Raw genomic sequence first — 17,062 nt, 5'->3', positions numbered from 1 at the left:
GAGCAATTTAAGGTATTATTGTTTAAAGGCTGTCATTACATGGACATCATTCTTGACCTCCCCATGGTCAGTTAGGATGCTCGGAATGCAGTCAATAACTCTTATTAGAACCCAGGGCGGGTAGAGCAACCAATCAGGTTACTTGGATCGTGGGATGGATCCCACGATCCTAACCTGAAACCTGAGGGCTGCTTCCCCCGCCCGCCAACTTCCCTCCACCCTCGCTTACCTTACCCTTCAATTTCCCACCCTACCCTCTTCCTTCTCTTACCCTTTCCTGTCCCTCCCCACACCCACTCACCTAATGCCTTCAGTAGCGGCAGGGGGTGCCCGAACTGCCACCACTGTTGCTGCTCCATCTTCTTGCAGGCTGCATTGGAAATAGAAGAGGGGCTCCGCTTGGAGCCCCATCTTCCAGCTCTGTGGCAGCCATCTTGTGTCCATGTTTTGTATGAATGAATAGCTATGGGAGGCATCCTATTTATTCATACAAAAGACATGGCTATCCTACTGGATTACATGGCTATCTTATCTATGGGGTTACTGGATTCGCAAGCCGGGGTGCTCATAGCAATAATCACCCATTCCACGGGCTGCAAAGGGTGTCAATGGCAGCGGAGACCCTCATTAAAGGCCCTCATACTATTAGATCGGGCCCTGGGCTGTTAGCACCCTTTCAAGACTGTGGGACGGGTGATTATTGTTTAATTAGTACCCAGGAAATAATACTGGTGTGCTAATAGCAGACTTGAGAGTTGTTGCTTAATTAAAATAACATACAAATATATTCTTGTAAGACATTCCAGAGAATGGGTAAATCTTAGCATGATTAAAGGAACATACACATATGTTCCATTAAGAGTTCAGGGGATGGGATTCTAGAATGGCCACTGAAATGATGATCATTTCTCAAGCTGATTGTGTCCAGTAAAAATAAGATAGAGACCCTAGAGAACCCCACTTCTAAAAAACCTCAGCAAATCAATGACGATCCAGAAGAAGAAACAGCAAGTAGAGCTGATATCTTTAAACTTCTGAAGCAAGTGGCAAGCGATGTGACTGATGAGAAGGCAACCCTGGCTGACTTGTCTGGGAAGGTCAGTAATTTGGAGACTCGTATGGTGGATGTGGAGGGGACAACATCTGGTTTGGAAAGAGAATCCTCTGCCAGCTACAGAGCCTACCAAGAGCTGCAAGATGCAATGACCAGAATCCAACTGAGAAATATGAATTTAGAAATACAGGCTAGAAACAACAATATTCGCCTGATTGGTGTCCCCGAGAGACCTGAATCCAACTTAATTGCTTTGGTCACAGACATTTTGCAAGGATGTTTACCTAACTGTCGTGTACAAATTAATGACTTGGGCAAAATGGAGACTGGGAAAGCAAGGCAGATTATAATCACATTTGTGAAAACTTCGACAAAATAAAATGTACTGCACTGTTGTCACCATACTGCCAAACTATGAGTTGTGCTCGAGGGTGCCTTCCATTCCGCCAGGTCTGCGCCGGCAGAACGGAAGGCACCCGCGAGCACAACTCGTGGATGCACCGGCACCGTTACAAACGGTGCCGGTGCATCCATGCTCCCCATTCCCATTCTGACCTATGGGGCCGAATAGGGATGGGGAGTGCGGTAACACCAGCACCCACGAATGGGCAATTACCAGGTCCGCCGGATGGCCCGGTAATCGCCCATTCGCGGGTGCCAATGTTGGATGCAAGTTTGGCGGTAGCTGTGCCTGCCTTACAGGCACGGCTACCGCCAAACTCGTAATGAGCTCTAAGACTTTCTTGGGGGGGGGTTGTCTTCGAAAGACTAAGTTTGATCCTATGTTGCACTATTCCAATGACTGCCTCATTACTGTATCTCTAATAGAGGATGTTCCATTCAGCAAGAAAATGTGGCTTCTCCGAGCTTGATTGCAAAAAAGATGGTTTTAAGCTCCTGGAAATCGTCTGCCTCTTTCTGTATCGACGATTGGGTGGAGGAATTGCTCACCGTCTCCACCTACGAAAGAGCTACTTACAAACAAACCGGGAATGCTGATACGTTTTTGCACAAATGGGGGAGCTTCTTTGAAGGCTATGGTTAATGTGTTTTGACTGAAAATATTTACAGTTCTGTCTTGTCATAACTCAAGACTGGTTGAAAGGTTTACTGCTCTATATTTCTTTTCTGTATAAACCATTGATATTTTATCCATGGAATGGATTATGTAGATGGATGTTTTATGATTGTTCATGAATTATACAGTCAAGATAGCTTATTTTTCCTGTATGAGGCTCTTTATTGTTTCTCTTTATCCTTCTCTTACTTCCTCGTCCTCTTCTTTCTTTACTTCACTGTTCAGTACTATTTAGCTCGTTCATTCGTGAATAACTGTATTGATTGGCTCAATTGTGTTCCTCTATTGGATAACTGATTGTTGTAATGTTTTACTGGTTTATATTAAAAAAAAGTTAAAAAACGATAAAGAATTCAAGGGATGACTTCTCGAGCAGTAAAACAGTCTCTTTGCTCTTAAATTCTTTCATTTAGGATGTAGAACTGACGTCACGCTGGATGCAACATGTCTTCAATGTTATGTAAATCAGAAACCCATGTTGTGTTATACTTGTGCTGGTTCCTTCAGGATGTGCAGAAGGTCGAACAGGGGTTGGGGGGGGTAGTTCTTGGGTAGGGCGTTGCATTCCATCATAACCTGAAGGTGAGCGTGAACTATTCAAATGGGTTGACATTGATCCTGACGTCAATAGCATGGTTGATATCATTAGCCAGTGAGTTGCATTATAGCCCCCTGCCCCCACCCTCCGATCGATCCCAATTTGAACCAGTTTTTAGATTTAGTTGTAGTCTTTCTGACCAAGGATGTTCAGCCCTTGGGTCTCGCCATTTCAAAGAATAGAGTGTGCTCTCTTCAGCCCGTCACAAATATGGTGAGGAGTGGGTGCCTACATACCTATCCTCAAGTATAGCGCTTAGAAATGCAGACATTGTTAATGATGAAGATTGTGTGCACCAGTGTTAGTGATCTCTTACCTCCTACAGTAAGGTATATGCTTATACAGGAGGCAGGTCCTGGTGGGCAGGTGATTGTGGGACAGCCAGCAAAGTTAGTTGATCCAAGGCATGTGTAGCACTGCAAGGAATGTGCTGTGAAGGAAAAGAAAAAGAAACAGAGTGTAAGAAATCCTCTTTGGTCTGTGAGCTGAATAGTAAATCTCCTGCTTAAGCAGCTCACCCTGCAGCTAGCCCGGCAGCCTGCTCGGCAGACTGCCCGGCAGCTAGCCCAAAAACTAGCCATGCAGCTATCCCGGATTCTAGCTTGGTAGCTAGCCGGGCATCTAGCCCGGTAGCTAGCCCGGCATCCAGCCCATCAACTAGCCCAGCAGCTGGCCCTGCAGCTAGCCCGGCATCTAGCCCGGCATCTAGCCCGGCATCTAGTCTGGCATCTAGCCCAGCAGCTGGCCCTGCAGCACCACATGTGTCTACTAAGTTTAAAAAGAGGTTTGGGGGTGAAAGTCAAATGCCAAGGAAAGCAAAGCCAGCAGACCCTCCAACCTCAAGAGCGGCTGACACACATACTAGATTCTCCCCAAGGGGGCTAAGGGCGTGGGCGACATGAAAACCACCCTGGATGACCTCACGATAGAGAGAGCAGGGCATTAAGAGGCTCAGCTAGAACCTACACATCTTGGGAGTCAGTGAGAGACTTGCATTATTTTCATCATGAACAATAACCATGTATGCGGCAGAACACCTTTAAGTGCACAAGTTCATACAATAAAACAAGCTAAAAGATTTCCAGTGCCGAATGTCATAGAATAGAAGAAAAAGAAAAAGAAAGGCCCTCCAATACAAATCACTCAATTAGAAGTTTCTACAATAAACAATTGACCTAAAAAATCTAAAACGTGTTAGTGATAAAAACAGCTTTACAATGAATACAGTTTTATTTTATACATGTACTGTAAATAATAGGAATTTACACGATAAAATTCTACATACAAATTTACAGCTTAGTAATATCAAAATAAAACTTGGTGGTTTGGGAAGCTCACTGATCCTTCCGAGAGGAGAGGCAAGCTCGCAACCTCTCAGAAACTGTGCACACTATATACCAGTGATCTCAGGCCTGCAAGAGAGGACTATGTCTAGAGACTGAGCACACTGTATACCAGTGATCTCAGGCCTGCAAGAGAGGACTATGTCTAGAGACTGAGCACACTATATATCAGTGATCTCAGGCCTGCAAGAGAGGACTATGTCTAGAGACTGGGCATACTATATACCAGTGATCTCAGGCCTGCAAGAGAGGACTATGTCTAGAGACTGAGCACACTATATATCAGTGATCTCAAGCCTGCAAGAGAGGACTATGTCTAGAGACTGTGCACACTATATACCAGTGATACCGGGCCTACAAGAGAGGACTGTGTCTAGAGACTGTGCACACTATATACCAGTGATCCTAGGCCTGCAAGAGAGGACTGTGTCTAGAGACTGTGCATCCTATATACCAGTGGTCCCGGGCCTGCAGGAGAGGACTATGTCTAGAGACTGTGCACACTATATACCAGTGATCCCAGGCCTGCAAGAGAGGACTATGTCTAGAGACTGTGCACACTATGTATCAGTGATCCCTGACCTGGAAGAGAGGACTGTGTCTAGAGACTGTGCATACTATATATCAGTGATCCCGGGCCTGCAGGAGAGGACTATGTCTAGAGACTGTGCACACTATATACCAGTGATCCTAGGCCAGCAAGAGAGAACTATGTCTAGAGACTGTGCACACTATATATCAGTGATCCTAGGCCTCCAAGTGAGGACTATGTCTAGAGACTGGGCATACTATATTTAAGTGATCCTAGGCCTGCAAGAGAGGACTATGTCTAGAGACTGGGCACATATATCAGTGATCCCGGGCCTGCAAGAGAGGACTATGTCTAGAGACTGTGCACACTATGTATCAGTGATCCCTGACCTGGAAGAGAGGACTATGATACAAGGCCTGCAAGGGAGAACTATGTCTATATGGAAATATCATCATTACTTGCATTGTTTCCCCAGGGGGCATTTTTGTGAAACCTTAATAACCAGGCTCTGTGCGTATATCTCGCGGTGCTAGAAATAACATGAAGCTGCACGGACTGTTTTAAAGATTTCACACCCTAACCTGTGTGTCGGATACCGGCTTCTATCAAAACCGGCTTCAAATAGGAGCGTCTCAATTTTAGAGTCATAGGACAGATTCGTTTCACTTACTGCCCCACACATGGGACACGCCCCGGAGTGAGCGTCAAACCATGACTTAGTGAAAGATGCTATTTGCAATATCCCCGTTCTCAGACGTATATACACAATGCTCATCAAACGCTGGGAGTATTTTATCAAGATGAGTATTGTACCCAACTGTCGTCCGGGGACCAACCCCACTTGGTCAGCCGGGCATGTCCATACATCACTTACTCCCAATAAAAGGAGAACATTTTTTTTTCGAGATGCCATCCACTTGGCGCTTTTGCCCCCATCCAAATACATTAGATGAATTAAAGCATCACAGTATTTCTCCAGAACCTCTGTTTTCCAAAGTCTTGCCCAATACAGGGCGGGCTTTACCGCTACCTGATCACTAATTGGAAAGGCCTCGGGTTCTAGATAAACCAATGTAGTTGGGGCACTTTGGGGAGGAGGACCAGTTTTTTCGGGAACTTATGTTCGAATATATGCAACCTCCCAGTGTTGCCGTAGCCCCGAAGCTCGGAGCCATACGCAGCTGCAGGTAGCGCCTGCCTGTTATATAATTCTAATGCTGGAGATATTGAACTGCTGCCCTGCTTAATGCAAGGGATTGAATAGCCCCAGTATATCTCACTGAAGTGATACCTGCTCTTACCAACCACAGGACTCATGAAACCTAAGGCCCAGGTAGTCCAAGGGTTTGACTTGCCCCAATGTCTGATCATTCATATCGACCAGCAAGGCACTAGGCTTGGTACATTGCGGCTTAAAAACCATATTTTTAGTTTTGTCCGTGTTTAGGTCAAGGTGCAAATCTTTACACTTAGACAGGAAAAGGTGTAAGGACTTTTTCACACCTTGGGGGGTGGTCGCCAGGATGACAGCATCGTCAGCGCAAAATAATGCAGGATATTTCTCTGCAGCCATCAAGGGGCAACCTTGGCACTCCCTCACCAAACCCTCTATAATCTCCCGGGTATAGATGGAAGAGAGCAAGGGTGCCAGTACACAGCCCGGTCTCACTCCCTTGCTGACAGCAAAGGGCTGCGTCTGCTCACCCCCAGGTCCATACCGTACAGTTGCAGAATTCTCTGTACAGAGCAATTTTATAGATGATAACAACTGTGCAGGGACATTCAGAGATTGACAAAATGTTACAAAGGCTGTTCTCAGATCCAGAAGGACAGTCTATAGCTTCATACCCTGTAATGGGGTGCACTGCTAGATCAGTAAGAAGAGCAAAAAGCATTGGTCAACCGTGCCCCGATTCCTCCGGAAGCCTCCCTGAAGGTCACCAATGACATGCTTAGTGTCCACCCACTCCTGAAGGTGATGCACAATCAAGTAGAGAAATAGCACTATAATTACTAGGGGATTGAGTGATACATAACTGGGTTTACTCCATGCTCAATTACATTGGCCCATTTAACAGATTTGTGAGCATGGCCCTCAATGGCAATCGGTCGGCTTCTTTTAGGGGTGGGCACTTAGTCAATACTCAATCACAAGCCTGCAACACCTATCGATAGTGGAAGATGGTCGCTCTCAGATCTGCCAGAAACCTTAAAATGCTGAATGCTTCTCCACTCATTGCCAGAGAAAAGAAAGTGGTCAATGCAGGAGGCCCATTGCTGCCTCTGAAAGTCAGATTGGCCAGTTGGTCTGTAGAGAACTGGCTATTACATGCTGTTAGATTTAGATTGGCCAGGCAGTCTCTACTGCGAGGTGGTGAGCTCTCTTAGGGGGGCCGCAATCAAGGGATGAGGGAAATATCCCAGGCTGCATCTTGATCTTCCCAAAGGTCCTCAGTTTCTTTTAATGGTCAGTCTGGAAAGTTGCATCCCCAGGGACCAGAATATAGTTACTACCTACAGAGCAGGAGTTTGCCGAGGTTATTAATTCTTGAAGTTTAGTCAATGTTAGCATTTAATGTTAGATTTGCAAGACTTAAGTATTATATTATCATTATTCGTATAAAATGCCAGAAGGTCTACACCCCAAACCCCTTCAACTAGGTCCCAGGAACTCAAAAGTGCCTGTATATAGTCAGATCTGGAGTTGCATATAGTTGCACCTCTATGACAGGCAAATATATGATATGATATGGCATTTATAACGCACCTAATGAAGGGGAGGAGCCAAGTACCACCCCCACTCTAGTTACTCCAGTTACCCCTCTACCACTGCCTATATAATTCATACTGAATTATATGACGTATGAGGAACAATTGAATCAGCAGAGAGCAGCATACTGCTCTGCCCCTTACCTATCAGAATGACTGCACCTATCAATATACCGACACCTAAGAAGACCTGGACGGAGAGATATCCACTAAGAAAGCCATATATACATTTGAGACAGTATGATGGTCATTTGAGAGACATACCTGAAGAAGCAAGAAAGATGATAAAAGAAAACGAGGATGATGTCACCATTATGAAGTCATAAGAGATCGAACTGATGTCCAGATAGAAGATATAATGACCAATGCTGAGAATGCTGACAAGAGACAAAACATTACGGAGATGATCCTAACATGCCAGGGATCAAGATGAAGAAACTTACATCACAGATTTGATGAAGATGTTCAGTTAGTTAAAATGTGGGCATATGCTCAGCAACGCAAGAGGCAAAGATTTTGTGAAGCGAGCTTATGCTTAATAGAAAATATACTGCAGCAAACAACAAGTTTATGTAATATATATATATATATATATATATATATATATATATATATATATATATATATATATATATTACATGGCCGCGGTAGCGGCCATGTAGTTATGGTTAAGTTGGTGTTTCCATAGGAAGAGCACTTTTTGGGCGGCTTATAACTTCGCTCCCCCTGGACAAATCCTCACTAAACTTTGCAAAAATAGTATATGGCCCACTCTGAATTTTTTTGCAACGTTTGGTGAGGATTCGTCCAGGAGGGGAAAAGTTATAGGGGGTCCCAAAACTTTTTTTTTCCCATAGACTGAATGGGAAAAAACTTTGCGCACGGCTACAGCCCGAACCGCTGGACGGATTTACACCAAATTTGCTGCAGTAGCGGCGGCCTGGTCCCGAAAGTGTACTTTTGCAAATTTGGTGTAAATCCGTCCAGTAGTTTTTTTAAAAATGCCCAAAATGTAAGGCAACAAAAATTAGTGATATCTGTGTTCGCTTCGCGGACGGACTTCCCTGTTCGCTCCGCGGACAGCACCCCGTTTGGCCCATGGCCTTGCGTCATGTCCGCGGACATGTGACGTATTTGCTGATTGGACGGCGAGGGGCATGGAGCGGGTCAGATTTTCTGTGGCGCCCGCCATCTTGTATTCGCCATCGACCGCGTACAGCGCGGTGAAACGTGGATAAAAAATTGTATTTAGTGCCCAGTGTTGGTGTTTAAGAGTGTTTGGGGAGGGTGGAGGAGTATGAGATAGGTTCAATGTTTTTTTTTTTATGTGCTAGACGTTTTTGTTGCGTTCGATTTGTCCGCGGAGAACACAGCTGTTCTGACATTTTGTAAATAAACTAAATGGTGGGGTGTTTAGAGGACGGAGTATGTGTCATTTTTGTTCGCAAGGAAGGTAAAAATGAGCTATGAACACTCGCGGTGTACTTAATTGTTCGTAAATACACAAACTGGGGGTGTCCTCAGGACGCTGTCCGTATTGTAATCTGTCTAGTTGAATGTGTTCTAAGAACACTCGCGGTGTCACGAAATGGTTGCAATTACACAAAATGGGGGTGTTCTGAGAACGTTATTTGTATTGTTCGTTGTCAGGGTGAAAGTGTTTTAAGACCACTCCTTTTGTCCGCTAATAGTACAATTTCCTATGGGCCTCACCAACTTTTTGTCCACTAATGAAACGATAAATCCGGCTGGTGTGCGCCGACATTATGTGATATTCCTATGACTGGCGCTATTGACCTGGCTGACTTGCTTTTGCGACACTAAATGATATCTCCCGCCCCTAAACCTGATATTATCAAAGCATTCATATTTCCCGCCTCTCTCCATGATGTTACAGGGTGCGTCATCAAACGCGCCCAGTCCTCTCCAGTCCTAAGTGACTTTACATAGAACCCGGAAGACAACACATATTATGTCACAACACAGCGCGCTACAATTTGGAATATGAAACAGTGATTTAAAAGCAAACAGCAAGATTGCACATCTTGTAAAGTACATTTATTTGACATCAAATGTTTAGAGAATATTCAGCAATTTGCATTTGTCTTTGTTGTCGATCCGCAAAAGTTCATGTTGAGGCACGCGATGTTCCTTTGCGGTACAGAGGGTGTAAGATCAGCTTACAACTCAAGTGTGCCACAATTCGGAATATGAAACTGTGGTTTAAAAGTAAACAGCAGGATTGTACATTTGGTAAAGTACATTTATTTCACATGAAATGTTTAGTGAATATTTAGCGATTTGCTATTCTCTCTGCTGTCGATCAGCAAAAGTTTCTTTGGAGCCACGCGTTGTTCCTTCGCGGTAGATAGTCTGTTGGTTTATGAAAAAAGCAGTAAATGGTTGCTCTGATAATTGGAAGCCATTAGACCACCCTATTGGTTGGTATGCTGTTTGTAGCCGCTAGTACTGCGTGTCCTTGGCGATTGTCCCATAAAATGGTGAGGGTCATGAAGTTGCATATTTGGACCTGCACCTGGAAGTTGAAGACCCCATCCGCTGGAGTCTGTAAATCGTGACATTGGCAAAATGGGGCAACATACCTTTATTTATGAGGGCGTGAAACTATTTGCTTTCGAAGATAATGCAACGGAGTATGTTAGTAATAAAATAATATTTTCCCATTCATATAGCACTAAGAACTGTGAGGTATCTAAGCGGTGCTTATTATTAACTACGGTGTGTGGTGCTCATTTATCGACCACAGAAGGATGAAAGGCTGAGTTTGGCCTTGCCGGGATTCGAACTTACGTTAGCAAGCTGTGCACGGATGTCAAAGCGAGCGTTGTACTCGCTGTGCCACTTGACAGGCTACAGTGAAGGGGAACAGCGAGTAGAGCGCTTGACCGCCTATAGACCGGTTAAATTATTTATATTAACCCACCCTGTGTCGTCTGCCTTTTTCAGAGCCCTCTAAACGACAGGGGATCAATTCGGCGGTGATAGTGCGCGGTAGAAAACATTATGTCACTTTCAACGAACAAGTTCAACTTGAGCGGTCTTTAATGCTACGCTATTGTAATTATATTTGGTATAAAATAATCTAAAGGGTTACTTACAGTACAATTGCAATTTCCATTGTCTACGAGTGGTGCAGTCCCAAAGTACGACTCCGCGTGTGCCAACGATCTTTCGCATAGTGATATAATATATAAAAGTGGTTTCATTTCAGAAATTTCATACTTATCTTCTCTTACGTTTTAGCAACACTACTTCAAGAGAAGTCTTTCATCACAATCTTTGTCTGTCAAGGTCAAAACACAATACAACCTTATAGTCCGCTTCGTGAGCCTCTCCGGGGCCCGAGAAAAAAATGGAAGCAACTGACCTTCACTGTGAACGAGCATAAATTCTTACTTTGCAACATTCTGTGTAAAGCCATCTGTGAGAAGTTGGTTTTTGCACGCCATGTTTGTATATTGTTTGCGTGATATTAAAAAAAGTTTGTTTAAAGGACGTTATGGTTCTAAGTACAGCCGAAAGACCCCTGAAAATAGCAAGTTATGGTAAGCTATGAAAAATAACTCACGCCACCACCGTGCACTGCTAAGACTAACACCCAGGACATCAAAGAGGACATCGCAAATGGTATTGATGAAATCACTGATGACATCACATGTGTATGTACTTTTCATGGAATTTGTGTACTAGGGATTTTTATTATAATGTTCCGAAAAAAGTGTCAAGGATATTGCAATAAATATCATACCATTATTAGTGCTTTGAACGATGCATTGATATAAATAGCATTGTATTATGGGATTCTATCTAGTATACTGAGCTACTAATGGAGAAAGATAGCATTGTGTGCAGAGTACAAGATGAAAGTATAATATATGTAATGTTAATATGTTGAATAATGAAATGATAATTGTCCTGAAATGTTCAAAAATTCACAAAATGGGGGTGTTCTGAGGACGTTATTCGTATTGTGTGATTGCTTAGCTGTATGCAATGAGGGAATGGCACAGAGAGTAAAGTGGACGCCGTCCGCGGACACCGCGGCTGTTCGTGGACAGGGCGTGCTACATTCAGGGTTTTTCCAGGAAATCCAACATGGAAAGAAGACTGTACGGATCAGCCAATCAGATGTCGAGGTTGTGGATTTGTGTTGAAAGAGACTGTGTGTGGTGAAGATGGCAGAAGTGGAGAAAGTCAGGGTGTTGGTGCTCGGAGATATGTTTGTGCGTGGTTTACAGCAGTACGCTGAATGCAGGCACGTTGCAAAGAACTTTGATGTCAAAGGAGTGGAGGTGGTGTTGAGCACTGTGCCTGATTGCAATGTACAGGGAATTGTACAAGTTTGTGAGGATATGGCCACGATGAACAGTCCGCATGTGGTAGTTTTGCACTATGGTGCTTTCCATTTGGGCAACGTCAGTGCCCCTACTTTGTTGGCTGATTTGGAATGCTTGGTTCAAGCCGTAATGAAGATCCTTCCAAATGCGAAAGTAATTTTTTCTGGATTACTACCTAGGGCAATATGGGACAATAGTTCCGTTTTTTGTCCTCAGCAAAACATTGCTAGGTGTGTCATCAACCGAGGCATGTGTGCCTTCATGCTTAGAGCTGGTATGTTCTTCTGTAACAATGAGAATATTGATGCCAGTAATGCTGTTAATTTTAAAGAAGATGGTATTTCTTTATCTTTTACGGGAAATGCCTTTCTATTTTGGAATGTAAGGGTTGCTTTGGAGAAGGTTAGGTGAAGATTTTAGGAGTAAAGTAAGGAAAAAAACCAAGAAAAAAAAACAAAATAACAGGTGTCTGTCAAGCATCTGTAAAAAAAAAAAAACGGCTCTTTTCAGAGCCAACTTCAAAGGGGAAATGGGGCACACTATTTAAATTAACATTCACCACGCTCAGATTTTCGATATGTCCGCGGACATGGTGGTAGTCCGCGGACATGAAAATCACTACGAGGGGGTTAGTATGTTCTATGTTACATGTATATGAAATCAGGGATATTATGGTTGAGTTGTGCTACTAAAAACCTATGAAATTCAGTGAAAAAACTTTGTGAAAGGGACATTATGGTTAAGTTGCGCTACTAAAAACCTATGAAATTCAGTGAAAAAACTTTGTTAAAGGGACGTTATGGTTCAAAGTAAAACCGAAAAAACCCTGAAATTCGGCAGTTATGGTAAGATAAGCAACCATAACTCGCGCCGCCACCGTGCACTGCTAACACTAACACCCAGGACATCAAAGATGACATCACAAATGTCATTGATGACATCACTGATGACATCACGTGGCTGGCTCTCCCTTTTTTTCCTTTCCTGACATATCTAGGCCACATGCTTTTCTTCAGTAACAGTCAGGAACTAAAAAATGTAAATTACTATATTCGTAGACTTATCTTTCAAATATGTTCTTAGAATAATTCCCTTATGGTCCAGTCATATCATATGAAACATATACATAGGAGAAGTCACAACCTTGAAAGACAGCAATCCTTTTTGTGCATTAAAATTATCAGTAGATTTATCAGCACTTTCTGATACTTTTGACCTAGGAGACCAGATCGATTAAAGATGATTCTGAAAGAGGTAGGCTCAGGTTCCCTAGTGGAGCAGAAAATTAGGGGTAAGGTGCATCTAAGGAGAGTAGATGGCACAGATAAATGTGGGCCTGGCCCTTCTGTGTTTGTCTGTCTCTTTTTATGCAATCAAGTAAATCCGTGATGTCACACATCTAGACTTTTGTATGCAAGAAGGTATAAAAAAAAGTGCACAATTTTTAAGAAAATGTATTACATGACATGAATTGATGTTTTTTTTTAGAAAGATTAAAATAAAATATATTGTTGAAAAACGGGATTGGAGCTTGCGACGATTGGTGCTCGCTCATACATGTATTTGAGGAGTGATTTTTGTGAATTATAAAGGTGAATAATAAGCAAGCATTGTATTGACAAGAATAGATGAAGTAAGCATGGAAGATATTACTCTGTTAGTGCACCTGTGTAAACAGCTGCCAAAACACGCACATAAGCTTAAACAGTACAGTGCGGAATGGGTTAAGGGGACGGCAGACAAAATGTTTATGCCGTGGCCCCAGGGAGGTTCCCTATCTAAAACGGTCCTGGAGCACATGACGACATATTTGCATGCCACATACATCGGCAAGAAGTTAGACAAAAGCCTAGCTAGTTTAGAACTTTGGAAGATGTATCAAACAGAAAGAGAGGAGGAGCCTCCTTTCGACTGGATACTGAACATATGCAAAGAGGGGGGTGAAGAGATTTCTGCGCCACATGCCCGGTCTGAAACGAAAGATGAAGCTAGAGAAGACGAAGGATTATACCCATTGAGGGAACTTAAAGCAGCTTTGGGATATAGTAACCCGTCATATGAGTCACCTACGCAAAGTAGTGACGAAGGTCTAGAGAAGGACAGCGAAAAGAATATCACCTCCAAAGTCCCAAGGGACAAGGAGAGACGCGAGAAAGAAAAAAGTGATCAAGCGCAAGCAAGCACATCTATAGGTACAGCAAGAGAGGTAAATAGATTGAAGGGAGACGAAGATAGAACTGATGAGATGGCACTATCACAGATTGAATGGATGGGGGGTTAGATTCTATTGAAACTCGATGATAAAGGCATTGAGGACATCCAACAAAGGGAAGTACGAGACTAACAGGATAGAAAAGACAACGAAAGAGAAAAACGATTAAGAGTTATAGGAGCCAGAAGAAAAGATAGACAAAGACGAGAGCAGTTATATCAAGACGAACAAGAAAGAAAACAGGAAAAAGCAGACTAACAAAGAAAACACGACAATAAGCAAAGAATGGCTGATGATCGCGAAAGATTAGAACAGAGAAGAATAGAAGAAGAGCAGCAAAAAATATGGGAGATGAGAATAAAAAGAAGGAAGGATGAGGATATACGTAGAGCTAATGAACAAACAGAGAAGAAAGGACAAGCGGAAGACAGGGATTTGAGAAGAAGCTAGAAAGTGTAGAGAATTTGATGACGATATAGAACGTAAGCTAAGACAGAGAGCACGAGATCTCGAAATACCTGGAAAGGGGAGTTAGAAAGCCCGATCCAGTAGTAGACTGGGAAGATAGAGGAATTCTTCCCCGCGTATGATTCAGTACAAGGTTGGTCTAGACTAATTCTAGATGATGACTGCGACACAAGAAGCATTGGGGAAACAATAGATAAAATATATGATGAAATGGGATTAGAGAAACTACCCCAAGGTAAGGGAAAGGATGAACGCCTTGAAAGCAATCAGCTATATGGCACTGAGGACGCCTCAGGCAGCACGAGAAATAGAGAGCTGTCATTAGACAGGCTGACTCTGAATAGAAGGGAAGACAATGAGAGAAGTTGCTTAAGTTTGGGACAAGTAGTATCAGGCGAAGAAAGGGAAACCTTCGAAGGGGAAGAGAGATACGATGCACAAGGTCTCGAGAGACGTCTCTCTGTAGACAAAGTAATAAGATGGTCAGATTTAACCGCGTCCACATCTAAAGCACCAGAGCTAGCGACACAATCAGACCATCAAAAAGGGCAACCTCGCGATCAGAGGGGGTGTCACCTCCGCCTTATGTAAGCAGGCTAGGATCATTGCCAGGTAGACGGTGAAGTGGGAATATTGTTCCAGTGATAGAGGGGCAAACAATGAGACATGAGAATGAGTTTGGTGCGTCAAAGTTTCCATTGTTAGAAAAATGTGGAACAAGGCCACAGTATATACCGTGGCCACAAATGGACAGAGAGAATCCTAAGAATAAACTCCCAATTTTGACTTTTGGAGCTGGGAAATGGATACATGAACTAGAAAAAATGACGAGAGGTAACGTGTTAACCATAGGGGATATTAAGGGTCTTCTGATTGCAATACTTGGTGAAAGAGCTGATGATGTATGGACACAATAGGGTACCCTGGTGTGACTACAGTCAACACCGCTCATGATGGTGTGCCATTTAACAATGCAGAACCGCGGTATGGAAAGCGTTTCGAGTGCTATACCCGGATACTTCTGATATGAGAGCTATAATGACACATAATATGAAGGAAGGAGATGATCTGTTGCTTTACATTCAATCTTTCCAAGATGCGTGGGTGCTCGAAATGTGTGAATCTTGGGGGAAATCTACACCTGTGTTCTATCATATACTATGTCAAGGGCTGCCAGAACAAGTGCAGAAGCAACTCAAGAAGTTAGTAGGTATAGAAGATAAGCCATGGTTGGAAATACAGCTGACCATTGCGCATTATTGCAGATTGTTCCAAGAAAAGAATCATAAAAAAAATGACAAACAAAAAAGTGAGGAAGCAAAATTGGTGCAGAAAAAACTGTCAAAATATGCCATTGAAGGGTCAATGTTAACTAGTAAAGAGACAGCTAATCCACAGCAGACAAATAATCAGAACAATAATGGGTTTGCTCCAAGAGGAAGAGGTTTCAGAGGTAGAGGATGGCAAGGAAATCAAGGAAACTGGCTGAATAATCAGGGAGGCTTTCAGAATAACCAAGGGTTACAAAACTTGCAAGGCGGGAATCAGGGTATACAAATGGGCAAATGACCAGACCGCCGCCCACCTGTTGGACCTGTGGTATGACAGGACACCTAGCACGTATGTGTAGAAGTCAAGGGATAGCACAGAATTACCAATTCTCAAAAGGAAGAATGACTAATCCACCAGCGTACATGCAGCAGGGTGGAAAGGGATTCGCGCAGAATCAAATGGTGCAGCAGCAAGCGCCGAGAGCACAGCAGGTAATGAGCAATCCACCACAATTACAGTCTCAACAGTCTCCTATACAGCTTCAGCAAACCACAGGTACGGGACAAGTATCGAATCCTAGAGCAGGAAACGTCACCATTGATGGAGGAAATCCATTTACAAATGATCGGACGAGATTATATATGAACTAGGACAGCTCACTGGGAAACCTGATGTGTTACATTCTATCAGTGACACCCGACCCTCATGAGGAACCAAGGGTAGATTTCACTATATGGGTAAGGAATTTTTGTTACTTGTGGACACAGGTCCGACACGCTCCTGTATATGCGAAGGACGGCATGAATACAATGGGTTTTACAGGAGCGTTAAGTTGTGTTCCTTTTACAAAAGAACTTACCATAGGAGAATATGACATGCAAGTGCCATTACTTTATTCAAGGCAAACACCTGTAAATAAATTGGAACGAGATTTGATGACAAAGTTAAATATGACAATCTCGTTTTCTGACAAAGGTATAGTGTGTTCAACACAAGGAATGTATTATTTAAAGGTATGCAAAACAATCAGAGCATATGCAGGACAATTGGCTATGAGAGCCATTCCATTGGAACCTGAAATATTTGCATATGGAGTGCGTGTATGAATGTCATGGCTACAAGGCCTAGCCGAGAGAACAATGAGGACTCCTGATGAATTTTTATTCAGACCAGAGATTACTATGTATGAAGAAAAGGGATGTATGTGTCCCTTAAAGCTGCAAGCAGCTGTAGTAAGGGGAGAACTGGTTATGCTTGTAGGGTTTGATGGCCCGTTGTTTTGTTTTGTTTTGTTCCACATTAGGCCACTCCCTCTCCGGCAGACCTCCCTTGCACAGCAACCCCGCAAGCGCAGCTCTGCAGTACGTAAGCAAGCTGG

The 17,062-nt window shown here is 43.3% G+C and overlaps 1 protein-coding gene across 10 annotated transcripts in view; it reads right to left on the bottom strand.

The window, feature by feature from the left end:
* Positions 1 to 17,062, bottom strand: part of LOC138498128 (toxin S6C6-like) — a 600,232-nt gene that overhangs the window by 382,927 nt on the left and 200,243 nt on the right. For 9 of the 10 annotated variants that reach the window (XR_011278702.1, XR_011278705.1, XR_011278704.1 and 6 more), the window contains one exon: positions 3,047 to 3,160. The exons of the other annotated variant lie outside the window; for it this stretch is intronic. Coding sequence is in view for 5 of the 9 variants with exons in the window: in XM_069621994.1 (XP_069478095.1) it covers positions 3,047 to 3,160 (114 nt within the window). In the remaining 4 variants the exon portion in view is untranslated. The remainder of the gene's footprint in view (positions 1 to 3,046; positions 3,161 to 17,062) is intronic. 10 annotated transcript variants of the gene reach the window in all.

The sequence above is a fragment of the Ambystoma mexicanum genome, chromosome 5q, assembly GCF_040938575.1.
Source record: "Ambystoma mexicanum isolate Mex_15411 chromosome 5q, UKY_AmexF1_1, whole genome shotgun sequence".
NCBI lineage: Eukaryota > Metazoa > Chordata > Amphibia > Caudata > Ambystomatidae > Ambystoma > Ambystoma mexicanum.
This window is presented reverse-complemented; position numbering and strand designations above follow the sequence as displayed.